This window comes from Aulonocara stuartgranti, assembly GCF_965226115.1.
Source record: "Aulonocara stuartgranti genome assembly, chromosome: 3".
Taxonomy (NCBI): domain Eukaryota; kingdom Metazoa; phylum Chordata; class Actinopteri; order Cichliformes; family Cichlidae; genus Aulonocara; species Aulonocara stuartgranti.
The window spans coordinates 27506964-27523317 of record NC_138941.1 but is presented as its reverse complement, the minus strand read 5'-3'; the positions used below and the strand labels follow the sequence as shown (position 1 = coordinate 27523317).

Here is a 16354-nt window from a genome sequence, read left to right as displayed (position 1 = left end):
CAGATATAATGGATGTTGTTGTCCTGTAACACTGTAGGCTCAGACATAAACATCATGTTATTTCATTCCAGGCTGGATCTCTGTCTCAGGTTCTGAGTTTCAGACTGTGGAGGTCCAACTTGATGAAGAAGTCACGTTGAAGTGCTCCAACATTTCGAGTCATCCAACACAGACAGACTGGTTCAAAGTTATCAACAGAACTAAGCCCAGCTGTATTGCTGCTATGTATGGATCTCAGGGCAAAGCTTCATTCTGTGATGGATTTCGAAATGGAAAATTCAATATGAGTTCCAACAACACCTCTGTGTTTCTTAAAATCACACAAGTGGATTTATCTGATGTCGGGCTGTATTTCTGTGGATTTTACGTGAATAAGCATACGGTCATTTCCAATGCAGTCGAGTTAAGAATTCAAGGTAAGCTTGTAGGGAGGACTTTTGTCTTCCAGGTTAGTTTTATGTTCATATGAAATCCAAAATCAGCTCACAGACAAAAAGGAAATCACAAAATATTATAATAGCCATGTTTCTTTACAGGCGGTGAAACCAATGAAGAAGAGGGTTTTAAGACGGAAAGTAAAATTACTTTTCTGACTCGTAACATTTTGTTTTTCATTGTGATCATTATTATTATTAATATTACGTGTAAATCAAACAGATTGAATTAGAGTGATGTTCTATTATAGTCTCTTTTACAGAAGAGCCTGGTAATACACATGTGATGAGCATCATCCTGAGTGGTGTGACGGGTTTACTCACTGTGGTGGTCATTGTTCTGGTTCTAAAAATCTGGAAACTTCAAACAGGTAAAATTTGCTGTAATTTTTGTGCCTCCTCTTATAAGTTGATTTGAAATTCAAAGGAAAGTATGGTGGTATTAACCCTTTAGAGCCGATCGGAGCGGGAACGCTCTGTTATGCGTAACTATTTTTAAATCCCGGTAGCACTGCAACCACGTAAGCTAGCGCAAAATTTTTTTTTGCATATGAAACTGGAGGAGTTGTACTTACATATTGTGCCATCAGCTTGTCCTAGGTCACGGTTTCCTTCCACATAAAGCTTTGCAAAAACTGCATAAAAAGCGCTTGCAGGAACAAAAACATAATATTCCAGAAACACGCTTTGCCGGTCCGATCAGCTGTTCAAAACACTTCCTATGTTGGAATAGACGTCAGCGCGCATTTCCGCCATTACCTGGCCGAAACCGCGGAAATGTAGTCTTTTTTGCGATCAGGGCCTCAGGGCCTATACTGCTCTTTTTAAAAGTTATCTTTGACTTTATGACTTTCTGTGTCGTTTCTGGGATGTTTAGGACTCATATTGCACTGCTGGAAATAGTTTATTTTGATGCATATGCTGCCTTTTTGCAAATTTGCAGTATAATATTTATTTTCGTTTTTCCTGCAGTGTATAAAAATTGGTGTATTTCAAAAATAAAACTATGAAGACACTCAAAATAAATTTCCTGTGGTGGGAAACTATTTTGTGCAACTTTTTTGTATTTACAGTTTTGAGGGATAAGCCTCTTAAATTTCTCTAACTACAAATATATGTTAAAAAATCAAAAACGATTTTCAATTTTTTTGTAGTTTATTGCACTTTTTTGCAATTTATGTAATTACTATGCACTTAATGAATACATATTATTAAAATCTGGGCTATAATGGTTGTATTGATGTATAGCAACTTGAAATGCTCCCAAAAATGGCTCCACAGCATGTAAAAATATAATATAAGCTCTGGCGGACTTGGTTCTATGGTAGGTCTTAAAGGGTTAAAGAGCTAATCATATGTTTATATTTGCTCCTTATCTGCAGAACCTAAACCAGAGAGAAACAAGGTAAAAAAAAAATTGTCTTAAATTTGAATTTACAAGCTTAATGTTATGAGTTGAAAACAAAAATCCCAAATATTATCCGAATCAGGCAAAACGTTATTACTCACAGCAGGGAAACATTTTAGTACTGTAACATCAGTAGGACTTATGTCATTAAGATTCTCCTCATTTCTTTTAGTTCATTGGATATGATAATATTTTAACTTAACTTGGATTCTTAATTAAATTTTGTTTAATACTGTGCTGCCCAGCTGGTATAGATAAGGTATTATGGAATTAAAATCAAAAAATCCCATTTAATGCAAAATATTTTTTGGTACAAACCACAAGTCAATAAACATTTCACATATGTGTTGTAAACTCAGCTGTGTAACTATTTGATTTTCAGAAAGTGAGCTCAGAAAATCTGAAGTACACGGGGATGAATATACAGATGAAGGGCAAAAGCAGCTGTAGGTCTGTGGCACAGACAGAGCTGGAGACACATGTTGTGTATGCTGCCGCCAGACAGACTCAATAAGTGGAGCTCACGCTATATGATAGTAACCTGCTGATGTAGTTTTGTGGATGTTTTGTGGATGACATGGCAAAAACTGGCTGGCAAAAAATAAAAATAATAAAATTTGCACTAAAGTCTTTGTATCTTTACTTTTGTGTTTCTGTCTGCAAAAATATGCATCATCTATTTTTTTAAGTAGATGATGTAATTTGAGTATTTCAGGCTTTTAGTCTCATTTTTGCTCAACATTTCTGCTCAACATTTCTGACACATAATGAAAATGTCTCAATGTCTTTCCTCAGGAGCAAGCTCACATTTTGCAATATCACAAAATGTGAACCAAAGGCAAACAAAAGACAATTTTGTAACCTAGCTAATAAACAGAAGAAATGAGTCTTCAACAAAAAGGGCTTCTTGATGCAACTAACTTGCCTCAAAGTGTTCAATATTTTTTGTGTATAATAAGTATTTAAAGCCGTACATGACATTTATGTCTCTATCCTAAATCACCCTAACCTGCTGAACGTCTCTAGCCAACATTTACATGTGGGGCCCATATGGTTTAGAAATGGGCTGAAAAATGAACCCATACAGGAAGGACCACGGATCTGTAATGGCCCCATGTTAAATGTCCATATAAGTGTTATGTTGAGAAAATTTGGTCACTAAATGAGCCCCAACTGGGCAAAGTACACAAAAACCCATCCGGGCCCCATCTTTCAAATTTGTGTGGGTCCCATTTGGGTACCACAACAGCTAAAAATTGGGTTTTAAGTGGGATTGTACACGGGTTCCATAATGGCCCCAATTTTAAAAGCTCATATTGGTGTTATGTTGGGAAAATCTGAAACTGAATGGGCCCCAACTGACCCAAGTGAGTCCGTGAATGTGTCTTTCCCATTTCCAACCAAGTTAAGTATTTCCCATCTTTGACCCAGCAAGGACCTACTATATGTGCCCACTTTGGATTGTCCATATTGGTTTAATGTGAGGAACCCAAGTGGAACCCATACAAAAAACCCATTTTGAGCCAGTGCCCACATGGTACCCATCCACCCCGAGCAAATCCCAGGTGTGCATGTTGGCTGGGTCCTTTCCACCTCAAGATCTTTGCCTTGGCAGCCAATACAAGCCTTTGTGGTTTCCTTAGTGTACAGCCTCACATACAAATCATCATTTGCCTTTTCCTTTGCAACTTCTCTCTTTACCAGTCTAGATGTGTGCACATTGTTCCAAACTTATGCATCATCTTATGTTCCTCCCTCTTTGTGTATGTCATCACCACAGCTTTTTTTTATCCCTTTGAAAAATCCACTGCTCTCTGGCAGTCTGCATTTCTTTCCTTAACACTATACCTACCCAACACCTTAGAACTCCGTTCTGCTCACCTGTCCATGTAACTCCATAATTCCTCTCTCTCTTCCTATTGACATCCATCTTTTGGGCCATGCACACTGAAAGCACCCCTTCAACTTCCAGCTTCAAACTCATATACCTGTCTGACACTTTTGTCACCTCCACAACACTATTAACATATTCTTCTTCCTTAAAGATTACCATTAAATGATATCTCTTCCTATCTAGGCTATGGTAGAGCAGGTTGAACTCAGTGCTCCTGGCATTGCTTACCTTCCACCTGGTCTCTTTGACAGACTACCTACGTTCCATCTCTCCATCATATCACCCAGCTATCTCATTTACCAGTCTAAGTCCCTATATTTAAAGTTCCTTTTTTCTTGCTGACTCCTAGCATGCCTTCCTCCTTTCTTCTTCTGTCTTCAGCCAACTGTACCCTGTTGGCCAACAGCACAAGAGGTAGTCTTATTAACAAGTCTAAGCTACGAGTTCTATTCTGTAAAATGAAAAAAACAAACGCAGACCCCCTTCTTCTAGCTCTTAGTGGTTTTCTTGTATATACCACGCCAGGCATTAAAACTCCAAGGGCTTCTGAGGAGTTGGTCTTTTTCTGTATATGTGACTCATTGTTAAGCTATGTTCGAAATAAATAACCTCTACATTTGAATTTGACAAGAGCTAAAATATATGCAAATATACTGTATTGTATTGGCAGGTCATTGGACAGATAAAAAAAAAATACCCCGCCCCTCTAAACCCCTTTTTAAGAGGTGTGTGGTTTACTAACAGTCCAAGCAGTGACAAGATTTAACACATGATGACGAGCTTCATCTTTATAACAGCTTTATTTTTCTGTAAATTCAGTAAGTATCTACAGACTGACTGGCAGTTTATTACTCTCAGCTCCAAGTAATGCCATGAGGACCCATTCGATTTAAAATTTGATTGTTACAAAATAGTTAAGTAAATATATGAAATGAAACGTTGTTGCCCTCTTACAGCGTCTGTTGTACCGTACACTTTGAGTTGGATCTTAATTTTGTCTTTGCTGTTTGTTTCAGGCTGGCTCTCTGTCTCTGGTTCTGAATTTCAGACCGTGGAGGTTCAGTCTGGTGAAGAAGTCACACTGCAGTGCTCCAACATTTCCAGAAGTTCAACACATACAGAGTGGTTCAGAGTGGTCAACCGAGCTACGTTGAGCTGCATTGCCTCTATGTATGGCTCCAATGGACAAGCTTTATTCTGTGATGGATTTCAAAATGGAAAATTCAATATGACTTCCAACAACGTCGCCGTCTTTCTTCAAATAAAGCCAGTGGATCTGTCTGATGCTGGCCTGTATTTCTGTGGATTTTTCTTGGACTATCATATAATTATTTCCACTAGGGTAGAGTTGAGAATTCAAGGTGAGTTTAGGTTAAAAACCTTTCTTTGCAACTTTAGTGTTTCTCATCATGTCATGTGGAAACACAGTAACTACAAACAGCAAATTGTAAAATAATACAACAATCATGGTCACAGGTGGTGAAACCAGTGAAGGAGAGGATTTTAAGACTGAAGGTGAGATTCCATGATGAGTGGAAAGATTTTAATCTTCACTGTGCAGTACTATCTTGTATAATATGTCTTAACCACACTAATCACACAGTTAATCTAATTCATTTTTTAGAAGAGTTCAACAGAACGACCCAACCATTGAGCATCATCCTGGCTGGTCTGATTGGTTTACTAAGTATAGTGGTCATTGTTCTGGTTTTAAAAGTCAGGAAACCTCAAACAGGTAAATGTGGCTATAATTTGTTTCACCTACTCTTACAAGCTGATTAACAAGTCCTAATAAAAGTACTGTGTTGGTAATAAACTAATCACACTTTTATATTTGGCATTTAGCTCCAAGACAGCAGCCAGAGCAAAGCGGTGAGGTAAATCATTCTTTATTGCAATTTTAAAAGGTTTACGATTTAACAGGAGAATTAAATGTGTGATTAATCTAAGAAAAACCTCGGCCTTCAAGCAAGGAAGAAAATCTCTCCCCTTATTGAGGAAAAATATAAAAGCAGAGTTTCTGTCAAAGGTTACAAGCACCACATTGTCACTGAATCTTTTTCAGACATCATTCATTGCAACATATTTTCATGTTACACATGCAGCAGTTTCTTGCTAACATCACAGAAACAAATGATATTCATTGAATTTATGCATCAATCGAGTGATTACATGATGATGTAATGCATATAGTTCGTTTTACACTGCTGGTATCGCAGTGACTCCAATCAGACTGATTAATCTATTTATCACAGAGAATATTGAATTAATGAAATTAATTTGATTTTGAGCCCTGCGACAGACTGGCGACCTGTCCAGGGTGTACCCCGCCTTTCGCCCTATGACAGCTGGAATAGGCTCCGGCGCCCCCCGCGACCCTGGAAAGGATAAGCGGAAGCGAATGGATGGATGGATGGAATTTGATTTTGATCTGGGCACAGACTAATATATGTTTCTGCATTGTCTTCATTAGACTGCAATACAGTCACACTGAGTAACCTCATGTATCATGGTTAAACTTTTGCAGTTCGAATGTGAGGTTTGATTCCCCTGCCCGGCTGGGCCACTTCTACATAATGAAAGCCTGGTCAGGTTCTACCTAGCCTTTTGACCGCTGACACCTGTGGTAGATTTCAGATGCTTTCTAAATCACAAGCATCTGAAATCTAACATCAACTGGTTCTCACCCTACCTTTTTGAAGCCAAGTCCAGTTATCTTTCATATGCTATCAGACTGACACAGTCAAGAATATTGAAAGTATTGACTGATTGAGTTTTTTTAGGTCTGTGACTGTAAATGTTTTCACCTACAGAATGTGGACTCCGTTTACCTGAACTCAGCAGCGTTGAGACTCCACCCACAAACACCAAGAAGCAGAAGGCCTGCAATAGAGACACAAGTGGAAACTCATGTTGTTTATGCTGCCAGTGCATAGAGCTGATTGTCTGTGTTCATGATGGGAAAACATGTTTAGTGGTTTAGTCTTTATAACCTTTGACTAAACATTTTTATGTCTGTTTTTCTGCCTTAATTTGTCTTCATATCAAATAAAATATGGGCATATAAAGTTACTCATAGGGAGAGTCAGGTCGTCTTCAGGGGGAAGGAGGCATGAGCGAGATACTGATCACTTGACAGGAAGAGACTTCACAGTGTGGTCTGAGCACAGCTGAACTCACAAGGCCTGTACAGTCAGTAATGGTTCACAGCAAAGTTTAAGAAACGGCATTGAAGCTTGAGCTAGATAACGTCAGGCTTTGTACTTTCACAGACTTTAGAAAAATACTCCAAGACAGTAATATGTTTTATAATGAAATGTAATTGAAAATATATTTTTTGATCCTGCAACTTTGATGAAAAGCAGTGTAAGAGTCACGAATAAAATCTGTGGAACAGTAAAAATTTGCTGATTTTGAGACTACAGATGATTAAGAAACAAAGAAAATCTAGCAACAGTTTTCTCCTTACTGACGTAAATGATGAAACCGCAGATTTAATACAACATTACTACCACATAAGTGGTACTAAATGGACGCCATCTAAATTCATATTACTTTGTAAATGTTAATTGCACCTCTATCACACCCTGACACAGTCAGTGTGTATATGGGCAGCTTTCTTGCTTGACCATGTTCTTGTGCACATTCTGGGGTGCAACAAATCTCATGCATCCCCCCCTGTTATTTTCCACTGCGGTGACAGCACTGTGTATCTGATGAACTGAAAACCACACAGACACTAGCCTTTAAAACCACACGCAATAAATGCTTTGCTGTTTTCACAGAAATGTGTTGCTTTCATTCTCCTTTTTTTGCCTGCAACAGAGGAATGAACAAAGGTGTGACTTTAACCACGAGCTGGTTTCACTGTTTTCAAATGGATTCACTGATAGAGTTTTAGAGATTAAAAACAGCTTCATAACATAAAACGTGAGTGAGCAGCAGTACTCTTTGTCACAGTACATTATTAGTGCCAGACTAGCTTGAGGTGACAGAAACACAAATGAAATAACAACTCAGGTTCTCCGAACACATGTTGTGACCCCAACTGCACTCTCTGGTCTACTGTGGGAGGTGCCTGTGTGGGGGTGTGGCATCCCCATCTTAGGTACCGCCCTTTATTGTGTGGAACCTATGACTCCATTTAGCAGTGAGCTCTGTTAGTTAAGCTATAGATGGACATTATTATTGTATTGTACAATCCATAGAAAAAGACAGCAATAACTACACAACAAGCTATAAAATCAATAAAGACAATAAATTAACATATACAACTTCTGCTGTTCACAGTAAGACACAGCTATGAGGCAAACTTAAAAAGCTGATGAACTGACTTTTGAATTATTATTCACAAGTAGGAGTTTTTGAAAATAACTTCATAAGGCAGCCAGTGTAACATTGCCAACAATGTTTTTGTCTACCAGTCAGGAGATGGTGCAGCAATCCTGATAATGCCTTGCCCAAGCCAACATATATACAAAAGCAGCAGTTTCCAGTTTGCATGTGATTAAAGCATAGATACCTTTTTTTCAATGTTATTCAATTCAATTCAATTTCTTTTAGATGATCACGAGAATTGGCATCTAACCTGTGGGACACACTGACAATATTCAACATCAACCCTTTTCAAACTCATGATCCTGTCTGACACTCTCCACAACACTAGTCACATATTCTTCCTTAAACATTACCATTACTCCATTTCTCTTTATATCTAGGCTGTAGAACAGATTGAACCCACCTCCAGTGTTCCTGGCCTTACTTCACACCTGGTCTCATGCACATGCAGCTTATTGATGGGTGGCTGTAGCTCAGGAGGCAGAGCAGATCATCTACTGATTGGTAGGTTGGTAGTTCAATCCCTGGCATAACCATAAGTTGTTCTATGTGTGAATGTTAGTTAATAAGCACTTAAAAATCATAGAGGGAAGTGGTGTGGTGTATTAAGCGATTTGAGTACTCCAGGAGAGTAGACAAGTGCTGCTAAGCCCATTTACCTTCCTGCTCACCATTACATGAGCTGAATCTCTCCTTTTACCGGTCATAGGCCCTACATTTAAATCAGAATCAGAATACTTTATTGATCCCTAGGGGAAATTATGCTGGTTACAATGTTCCAGTACAAACAGTAACAAAAACAGACAATACAAGAAATAAGAAATAGCACAATATATACAATATATGAATAAGTCACTTACTAATAAATATCTGAATAAGAAAGAAGAGCATGTGCAAAAAAGGTGTAGCTATTGCAGTACATGTTAGATGGAGGAGTTGTACATGGAGATGGCCACAGGCAGGAATGATTTCCTGTGTCGTTCAGTGGTGCTTTTTGGTAATCTTAGCCTCTCACTGAACGTGCTCCTGTGGCTAGCCAGCACATCATGGAGTGGGTGGAAGGAATTATCCAACATTGTCTATATCCTGGATAACATTCGCCTCTCCATCACCACCCTAAGAGAGTCCAGCTCGTAATCCTGAGCATTGTCTGGCAGATGTTGAAGGACCTCAGAAAATAGAGTCGGCCCTGGCCTTTCCTGTAAAGTGCTGAGGTGTTTTTAGCCCAGTCCAGTTTATTGTCAAAGTCTACTCCGAGGTATTTATAGTCATCTACAATGTCAACATTGACCCCCTGGATTGAAACAGGGATCAGGCGTTAAACTCTTACTCTCACCTCCACACTCCTCCCTTTTCTTCTCTCCCATTGCCTCCTAGCAGGACACCCCCCTTTCTTCTTCTTTTGTCTTTGGCCAACTGTAGCACAGTTTCCACTTGCAGCCTGTTGGCCAACCGCACTAGAGGTGGTTATTGTTGTTAACTTAGACCCAAATATCTAATACTGAAACTGAGCTGCAAATATGATTTGGTAAAGCATTCTGACTCAATCCTACCAGTCTGGGCTTGGAAATGCCAGTAGGAGTAGGAGTAGGCTGGTTCTTGCCCTTTGTAAGAGCTGTGAGTGATTTTTTTTGTTAGTAACTCAATTATTAGAATTATTTCAGGGCTTTAACTCGAAGTTGGTGTTCTTTTAATTGTCAGTCAGCATATTTACATGTCTACATTCCAACATGTCTTCATGCAGCATGCTTACCGAGCTTCAGAATATTAGCTGATGAACTTAGAACTCCAGCCTCTCTTTTAAATACAGTAACATCCAGCTAGAATTAAAACAACATGACTGTGACCAAAATCTTTTACTGAGTCCAGAAACTAGTGGTCACCATTGGTGACAACACAATGGTGACATGTACATGCAGTCAATTTTTAGTAATCATGGGTCTGACCACACACATCTTTAAACTCACGCTTTGATTTTCATCTCAGTTAAACATTTATAGACCATGAAAGCGTGCATAAAATAATTAAGTTTATAAAGAGCATTGTGCCACTTTCAACCAGTAATTCAGAATAAAGACCTTCCTATATATAACATTTATAACCATTAAATAGAAAGATCAAAAACTTATCTTTTGCTGTTTGTTGTTACATAAACAAGTAAATGTAACTATAACTCAAGTTTCCACACCAGCGTTACATGCAATCAGAAAAGCAGTTTAAAAAGTCTGAAAAAGAAGCTGAATTTCATACAGAAATCTAAAAATTTTAGATGGTGTCATGTCAGGAATGAGCACAAGAATCAACAAGAAAACAGTAAGACTTTAAACAATTTTACAACTTTAGGATATAAAGTTACTTCCTTATCTCATCTCCATGATCAAATCTAAATTGCATCCTTGGATAGCTGCCAAAAAAGGGGCAGACCTCTGTAACCCCCCCCCCCCCCCCCCTTTCCTTTGTTTTATGTTTCACACCAGACTTTTAGTGACTAAAATAGAATATTTGCTCAAAAGTCCAAGAGTTTTTGAGGAAGCTCATTGATAAGTGACTCATTGTTTGACTCTGTTTAATATGTTCTGAAATGGATGTAACATGGTATTATTATTAAGTCTGTGAGTCTCAAGCTCAGAAATCACAAGTGAAAATCTTTCAGTTATCTCATAGTGAATAAAGCTAAAATATCTACAAATGCATTGCATTGCTTTGGCAGGTCATTGGCAAGATGAAAAAAAAAAAATCACCCCGCCCCTCTAAACCCCTTTATAAGAGCTGCGTGGTTCACTAACTGTCCGAGCAGTGAAGGATTATACACACAATGAGGAGCTTCATCTTGATAACAGCTTTGATTTTCTGCAGCCTCAGTAAGTACTGGCACCTCACTACTCTCACCTTAAAATAAGTAATGGAACGAGGAGCCCAACAGAATTTAAATGTGATTGTTAGAAAGCAGTGATGTAATTAAATTGAATAAAAAGTTGTCGCCCTGTTATTGGGTCTGTTGTACCGTACACTTTGAGTTGAATCTCATTTTGTCTTTGTTGTTTGATTCAGGATGGATCTTTGTCTCTGGCTCTGAGGTTCACACTGTGACGGTCCAGCCTGGTGAAGACGTCACACTGCAGTGCTCCAACATTTCCACAAGTCCAACCCACACAGAGTGGTTCAGAGTGATCGACACGACTAAAACAAGCTGCATCTCCTCTATGTTTGGGTCTCATGGCCAAGCCTCTTTCTGTGATGGATTTCAAAATGGAAAATTCAGTATGAGTTCCAGTGTCACTTCTGTCTTTCTTAAAATCACACAAGTGGGTTTATCTGATGTTGGGCTGTATTTCTGTGGATTTTACATGGATGTGCATATTATTATTTCCAATGCAGTAGAGTTAAGATTTGAAGGTAAGCTTTCCTTAGTAGCAAAACAACATGATGAGACTTTAAATAAGAAATGGAAGTCACAAAGTATTATAATACCCATGTTTCTTTACAGGTGGTGAAACGAATGATGAAGAATATAAGACTGAAAGTAAGATTAGTTTCCTGTCTCTAAAAAAATTGATTTTTATTGGGATCATAGTTATTTCACTATTGTCAGTATTATACCTGAAGTACACAGCCTGAAATGTTTCAGTGTAATTTTTTTGCAGAGTCTGAGAGAATGATACACCCAATGAACATCATCCCAGGTAGTCTGACTGGTTTACTCATTATACTGGTCATCATTCTGGTTTTAAAAATCAAAACACCTCAGACAGGTAAAGTTGCTTTCAAAAGACAATTTCTATGGTTGCTAAAAATAAACTAAACACACTTTTATATTTTCAATTTAACTCCAGATCCCCAACCAGGAAACATCAAGGTAAATGTGTTTTTACTCACACTGTGTAAATTGTATGTCATGACTGAAAAGATTAATTTAACCTTGTATGTCTGTGAAGGTTCTCAGTCATCCAGGTCATCGTAGTCTAAGGAGCTTGGAAAGAAAAGCGTCTGGACTTGTTTAAGTTGCTTGAAGACGAACCTCTATTTGTCCCTTCTTGGGGGGACAAATAGAGGTTCGTCTCCAAGCAAGTAATTGGCTCAAGTAATTAGAGGATCATCAGGGGTCCTTTGTCCCTCTTTGGGGGGAAACTCCCACCATTTGACCCTTTAGAACTGAAGAAGCTTCTCGGATGAGAGGTGAAACGTCTTCAGGCAACTTAAACAAGTCCAGATGCTTTTCTTTCCAAGCTCCTTAGACCATTTAACCTTGTAATTATTCTGTGAATTATATCAGCCTGAACATGTTTTTCAGGCAAGCAAGCAATGTTATCCTATCATTTCATTCATTTAGCTCAGCTGAAAAGTACGTGGATAATCAAAACATGCATGCACGGAAAAGACTCAGTGATAACATAAAAATAATAGCTGAATTTGAAAAAGTATAATTTAGGGTGGCCGTAGCTCAGGAGAAGGCCATCTACTAGCAAGAAGGTTGGTAGTTTGATGCCCGGCTTTCCCAGTGTGCATGCCAAGTATCGCAAGTTGCACTCTAGTGTGTTCAATGGAGTGTTACATAGAAAGGCAGAAAAAAAAGTGCTAGTGTGAATGACACAAATTGTTTAAAATGCTCAGTAGAGTAGAAAAGTGCTGTACATAAAGCCTTCAAATTAAATATTAAATGGTAAATGGCCTGTATTTGTATAGCGCTTTACTAGTCCCTAAGGACCCCAAAGCGCTTTGCACATCCAGTCATCCACCCATTCAAATTAAAACAGTATTTAAACCCATTATTTGGAATCCAAGTGTCATTATTCATCTTGTTTTCATATTTTACTTTAAAACTATTAAAATGTTACTTTAAATCAAATCTTTCGTCATGTAACCCACAAATCCACTACTTCAGATTTTGTTAAACTCTACTGTAACTAAATATTTTGATTTTCAGAATAAGAGCTCAGATGACCTGAACTACGCAGCTATGAGTATCCAGACAAAACTCAAAAGAAGTCGCAGGCCTGCGACACACAGAGAGCTGGAGTCTCATGTTGTGTATGCTGCCACACGGTAGACAAGGAAGTGGAGCTCATATTTTAGGATAATAACCCACTGATGTAGTTTTGTGTATGTGTTGTGGATGATGTGGCAAAACATACTAACAAAAATAAAAATAACAAAATTTGCATTGAAGTTGTCTTTGTATCTTTACTTTTGTGCCTGTCTTTTTTATCGTGCAACTTTTCTTTTAAGTGTGTTGATGATGGAAAAGTTTTTGATCTGATGCTGAATATGAACTTTTCTTATGAGGAATGTCTCATTGTCTGTTCTGGGAGGAGAGGAATAGACATGCTGATATATTTTTTGACAAGAGTCCTTGGAAAATAAAAACATTTTTTCCAACTTTTCATCCATTGCTTTATTTCTCTTTGTCTACCTTTTGTGTGAGAAAAAAAAAAACACGTATTAAAGTGTAAATATAGAGGAGAAGTCAGAAATGACACTGATGACTGTGAAAACGTCTCATAGGGAGAGTCTAAATGTCTGCTGTGGAAGGAGTCAGGTAGTAAGGAAGAGACAGGACAGTGTGATCTGAGCAGAACTGCACTGAAAATCTAAAGTTGGAGTTTCTTAAACAGCATAAAAACAACAGAATTATGATCTATTTAAACCAGCTGCTGTGTTTCCACATCTTAATTGTGTAACGATACAATAGGTCAGTGCCTTGAGGTATGAGCAAAGAGTTCCCTCCATCAGTCGCATCTGGCATTGTCAATCACCTCACAGACCATTACATTGCACAAGCTTTTTAAAATTCACACAAACATGATGTCTTTTTTGTTAAAAAATAAACAGCAAGAACAGATTTTGCTATAGCTTTTAGAGCTTTTAGAGTTTTTTTCTCTGACATCATGAACCTGAGTCTTGTCTCGTTGTCAGTAGTAGATTATTTGACATGTTGGTTATTTATTTGTGAGAAAAATAAGCTACTGGGAGGTCTACTTTTTGAGCATGCTCAAGAGCACCGTGCGTGTCCCTACAACACTGACATCAACTGTCAATGGAACCGAGCATTGGGAGCAAAAGGAGGAGGAACTTTAACCTCTCAAAATCATGCTGGTATGGATGCTGGTAAGTTCAATTTGGAATTCAGGAAATAAGTTAATTTGTGGATAACTGGTTATGCCTATCTGTTTCAGTCTGAATTACAGCTGAGTCTAGGTATTGAAGTTGACTCAGTATTGGCTCTGCGGGAGCGATATAATTCCAGCATGTTTTGTGTGTTTCTTGTGAGGATTGCTGATAACATGGTTAGTTTCGGCCTTTGTATAGGCAAGTCTAGCAGAGTTGTAGGTTTACCAGATAATACCAATAAGGCAAGAACCTTGTCAGCTGTCGGAAACTCTTGTTTAATCACAAAATGATGCAGATGTTCAAAAAAGAAGTTCAAAGAAACAAATACATTTCTTAGGTTTTCTCAAAAAACTTTAATCTTTCCAAGATTGCAGTTTTGTTCTGCATAATCTGAGATTCTCTGAGCCCATTAAAATAAAAAAGACCACCTTACTGTTACAAATGCAAGATGAGTGGCAGGTTAGAAAAATTGAAAGGTGTATGGCAAACCAATAATTGTATAAGGACAATACAGACACAGGAGTAGCTCACAACTGTGTTTCTCTCCACAAGATAATGAACTTGTAAACATCAATTTGCACCAGTTATTTACAATCAAGTGCTGTGACAAAATCCAGCTACCAACCTATGTTAGAAGTTCTCCAGTATTGTAAATTGAGTAATAAAAGTCATCTGTCTGCTTTCCTGTTTAGTGTCACAGGTAACTACAACTAAATCTCAGGTTTCACATGCACCACACAGCTGGAAGACCCTAAAAAGAACCTGTTGAACGAGGGACAAAAGTGAAAATGTTTGCAGGTCATTGGTGGGATGAAGAAGAAAAGAAACACTCCGCCCCTCTGAACCCTTTTATAAGAGCTGTGTGTTAGAAACTATCAAAGCAGTGACAGGATTAAATGCATGATGAAGAGCTTTGTCTTGATAACAACTTTGTTTCTTTGCCTCGGTAAGTATTGGCTTCTTGTTACCTTGTAAATTGTTAAACGATTGCCATTAAACAAAGCTAATTGACAATTGTCCAGTCACAATAACTTTAACACTGTAGAGATAGAAATAGATTTTGTGCTCTTTCATTTCAGGCTGGATCTCAACTTCTGAGTTTCAGACTGTGGAGGTCCAGCACGGGGACGAGGTCACACTGCAGTGTTCCAACATTTCCGCCTATCCAACGCAGACAGACTGGTTCAGAGTGGTCAATAAAACTAAGCCCAGCTGTGTTTCTTCTATGTATGGATCTGACAGCGAAGCTTCGTTCTGTCATGGATTTAGAAACAGAAATTTTACTATGAGTTCCAACGTCTCTTTTGTCTTCCTTCAAATCAAGCGAGTGGATTTATCTGATGCCGGGCTGTATTTCTGTGGATTGTACATCAGTGAGCACACAGTCATTTCTAATGCAGTCGAGTTAAGAATTCAAGGTTTGATTGGAGTTAATGATCTATTTATATGTTTCTATGCGTTTGTGTAATGTTTAGCTTTTGTCATCAATTTTATTTTTACAGTAGCATGAAATGAGCTGAAAGAGTAACAGAATATTTTTATGCATAAAAATAAATTAATGGCCATGGTTCTTCACAGGTACGGATGAAACAAATGATGGAGTGGAATTTAATGATCAAGTGAATGGAGTGGAAAGTAAACATCTTTTCCTTTCTCTTAAAAGTTATTTTTAGGTTTTTAATTATATTAACATTTGAAATGAGTTCCAGGGTAACTTTGTTTTTTGTTTTTTTCCTTTCCTTCATTTCATTTACATGGATTGCCTGTGTTTCTTTGAACTTTACATAAATAAGCATCTAATCATCGCTAATAACATTATTAATCAACATTATAAGATGATACACAGTAACAGAGCTTTAATAAACTTCAGTTTATAGGTTCAAGTGTTTTGACAGAGAAATTAATGTGCTTTAAAATTGTTTGTAACCATTCGAAAGGGAGCCAGCAGAAGTCCCTGTGGAGTATCAGCTGTCTGCTGAAAGCAGAAGAGGCCCAAGAGAGTGGTCTTAAATTTCAGTTTACATTAATTTTAATTTGCTATATTTATAATAGTCATAATACAAAGTAAAATTACATTTGTGGTTGCTTTACAGTCAGAGTGACTTTGATTTTGGTCATTATTTACAGTTTTTTTTAATTAAAGACATAAACAAAAATAATACATATTACTGG

General features: G+C 37.8%; 2 protein-coding genes across 4 annotated transcripts; both read left to right on the top strand.

Moving 5' to 3' along the window:
* The first annotated feature begins 282 nt into the window (after positions 1 to 282).
* LOC309702968 (uncharacterized protein) lies at positions 283 to 6754 on the top strand. 3 transcript variants are annotated; one of them, XM_082527660.1, is made up of 8 exons: positions 283 to 416; positions 537 to 575; positions 698 to 805; positions 4753 to 5097; positions 5213 to 5251; positions 5361 to 5471; positions 5582 to 5608; positions 6550 to 6754. In XM_082527660.1, the coding sequence occupies exons 1-8, from the start codon at positions 284 to 286 to the stop codon at positions 6717 to 6719; spliced, it is 972 nt and encodes a 323-aa protein (XP_082383786.1). In that variant the 5' UTR covers position 283; the 3' UTR covers positions 6720 to 6754. The 3 variants fall into 3 exon arrangements, with proteins under 3 accessions (XP_082383786.1, XP_082383785.1, XP_082383787.1); XM_082527659.1 differs by having other exon boundaries at positions 686 to 805; XM_082527661.1 differs by having other exon boundaries at positions 686 to 805; positions 5582 to 5613.
* Positions 6755 to 8561: 1807 nt separating this feature from the next.
* On the top strand, positions 8562 to 13304 carry LOC309703888 (uncharacterized protein). Its single transcript, XM_082528796.1, has 7 exons — positions 8562 to 8578; positions 10785 to 10935; positions 11126 to 11470; positions 11562 to 11597; positions 11719 to 11826; positions 11908 to 11930; positions 12999 to 13304. Exons 2-7 carry the CDS (start codon positions 10890 to 10892, stop codon positions 13119 to 13121), a joined length of 681 nt encoding a protein of 226 aa, XP_082384922.1. The 5' UTR covers positions 8562 to 8578; positions 10785 to 10889; the 3' UTR covers positions 13122 to 13304.
* The last annotated feature ends 3050 nt before the right edge of the window (positions 13305 to 16354 follow it).

Bases quoted from the DNA above. Each gene is read 5' to 3' on its own strand.
- LOC309702968 (XM_082527659.1), top strand. From the start codon at position 284: ATGAGTTCCAACAACACCTCTGTGTTTCTTAAAATCACACAAGTGGAT. The intron at 417-536 runs GTAAGCTTGTAG...GTTTCTTTACAG, and splicing joins AGTCGAGTTAAGAATTCAAG to GCGGTGAAACCAATGAAGAA. The intron at 5,098-5,212 runs GTGAGTTTAGGT...TCATGGTCACAG, and splicing joins GGTAGAGTTGAGAATTCAAG to GTGGTGAAACCAGTGAAGGA.
- LOC309703888 (XM_082528796.1), top strand. From the start codon at position 10,890: ATGAGGAGCTTCATCTTGATAACAGCTTTGATTTTCTGCAGCCTCA. The intron at 10,936-11,125 runs GTAAGTACTGGC...TGTTTGATTCAG, and splicing joins TTTGATTTTCTGCAGCCTCA to GATGGATCTTTGTCTCTGGC. The intron at 11,827-11,907 runs GTAAAGTTGCTT...ATTTAACTCCAG, and splicing joins AATCAAAACACCTCAGACAG to ATCCCCAACCAGGAAACATC.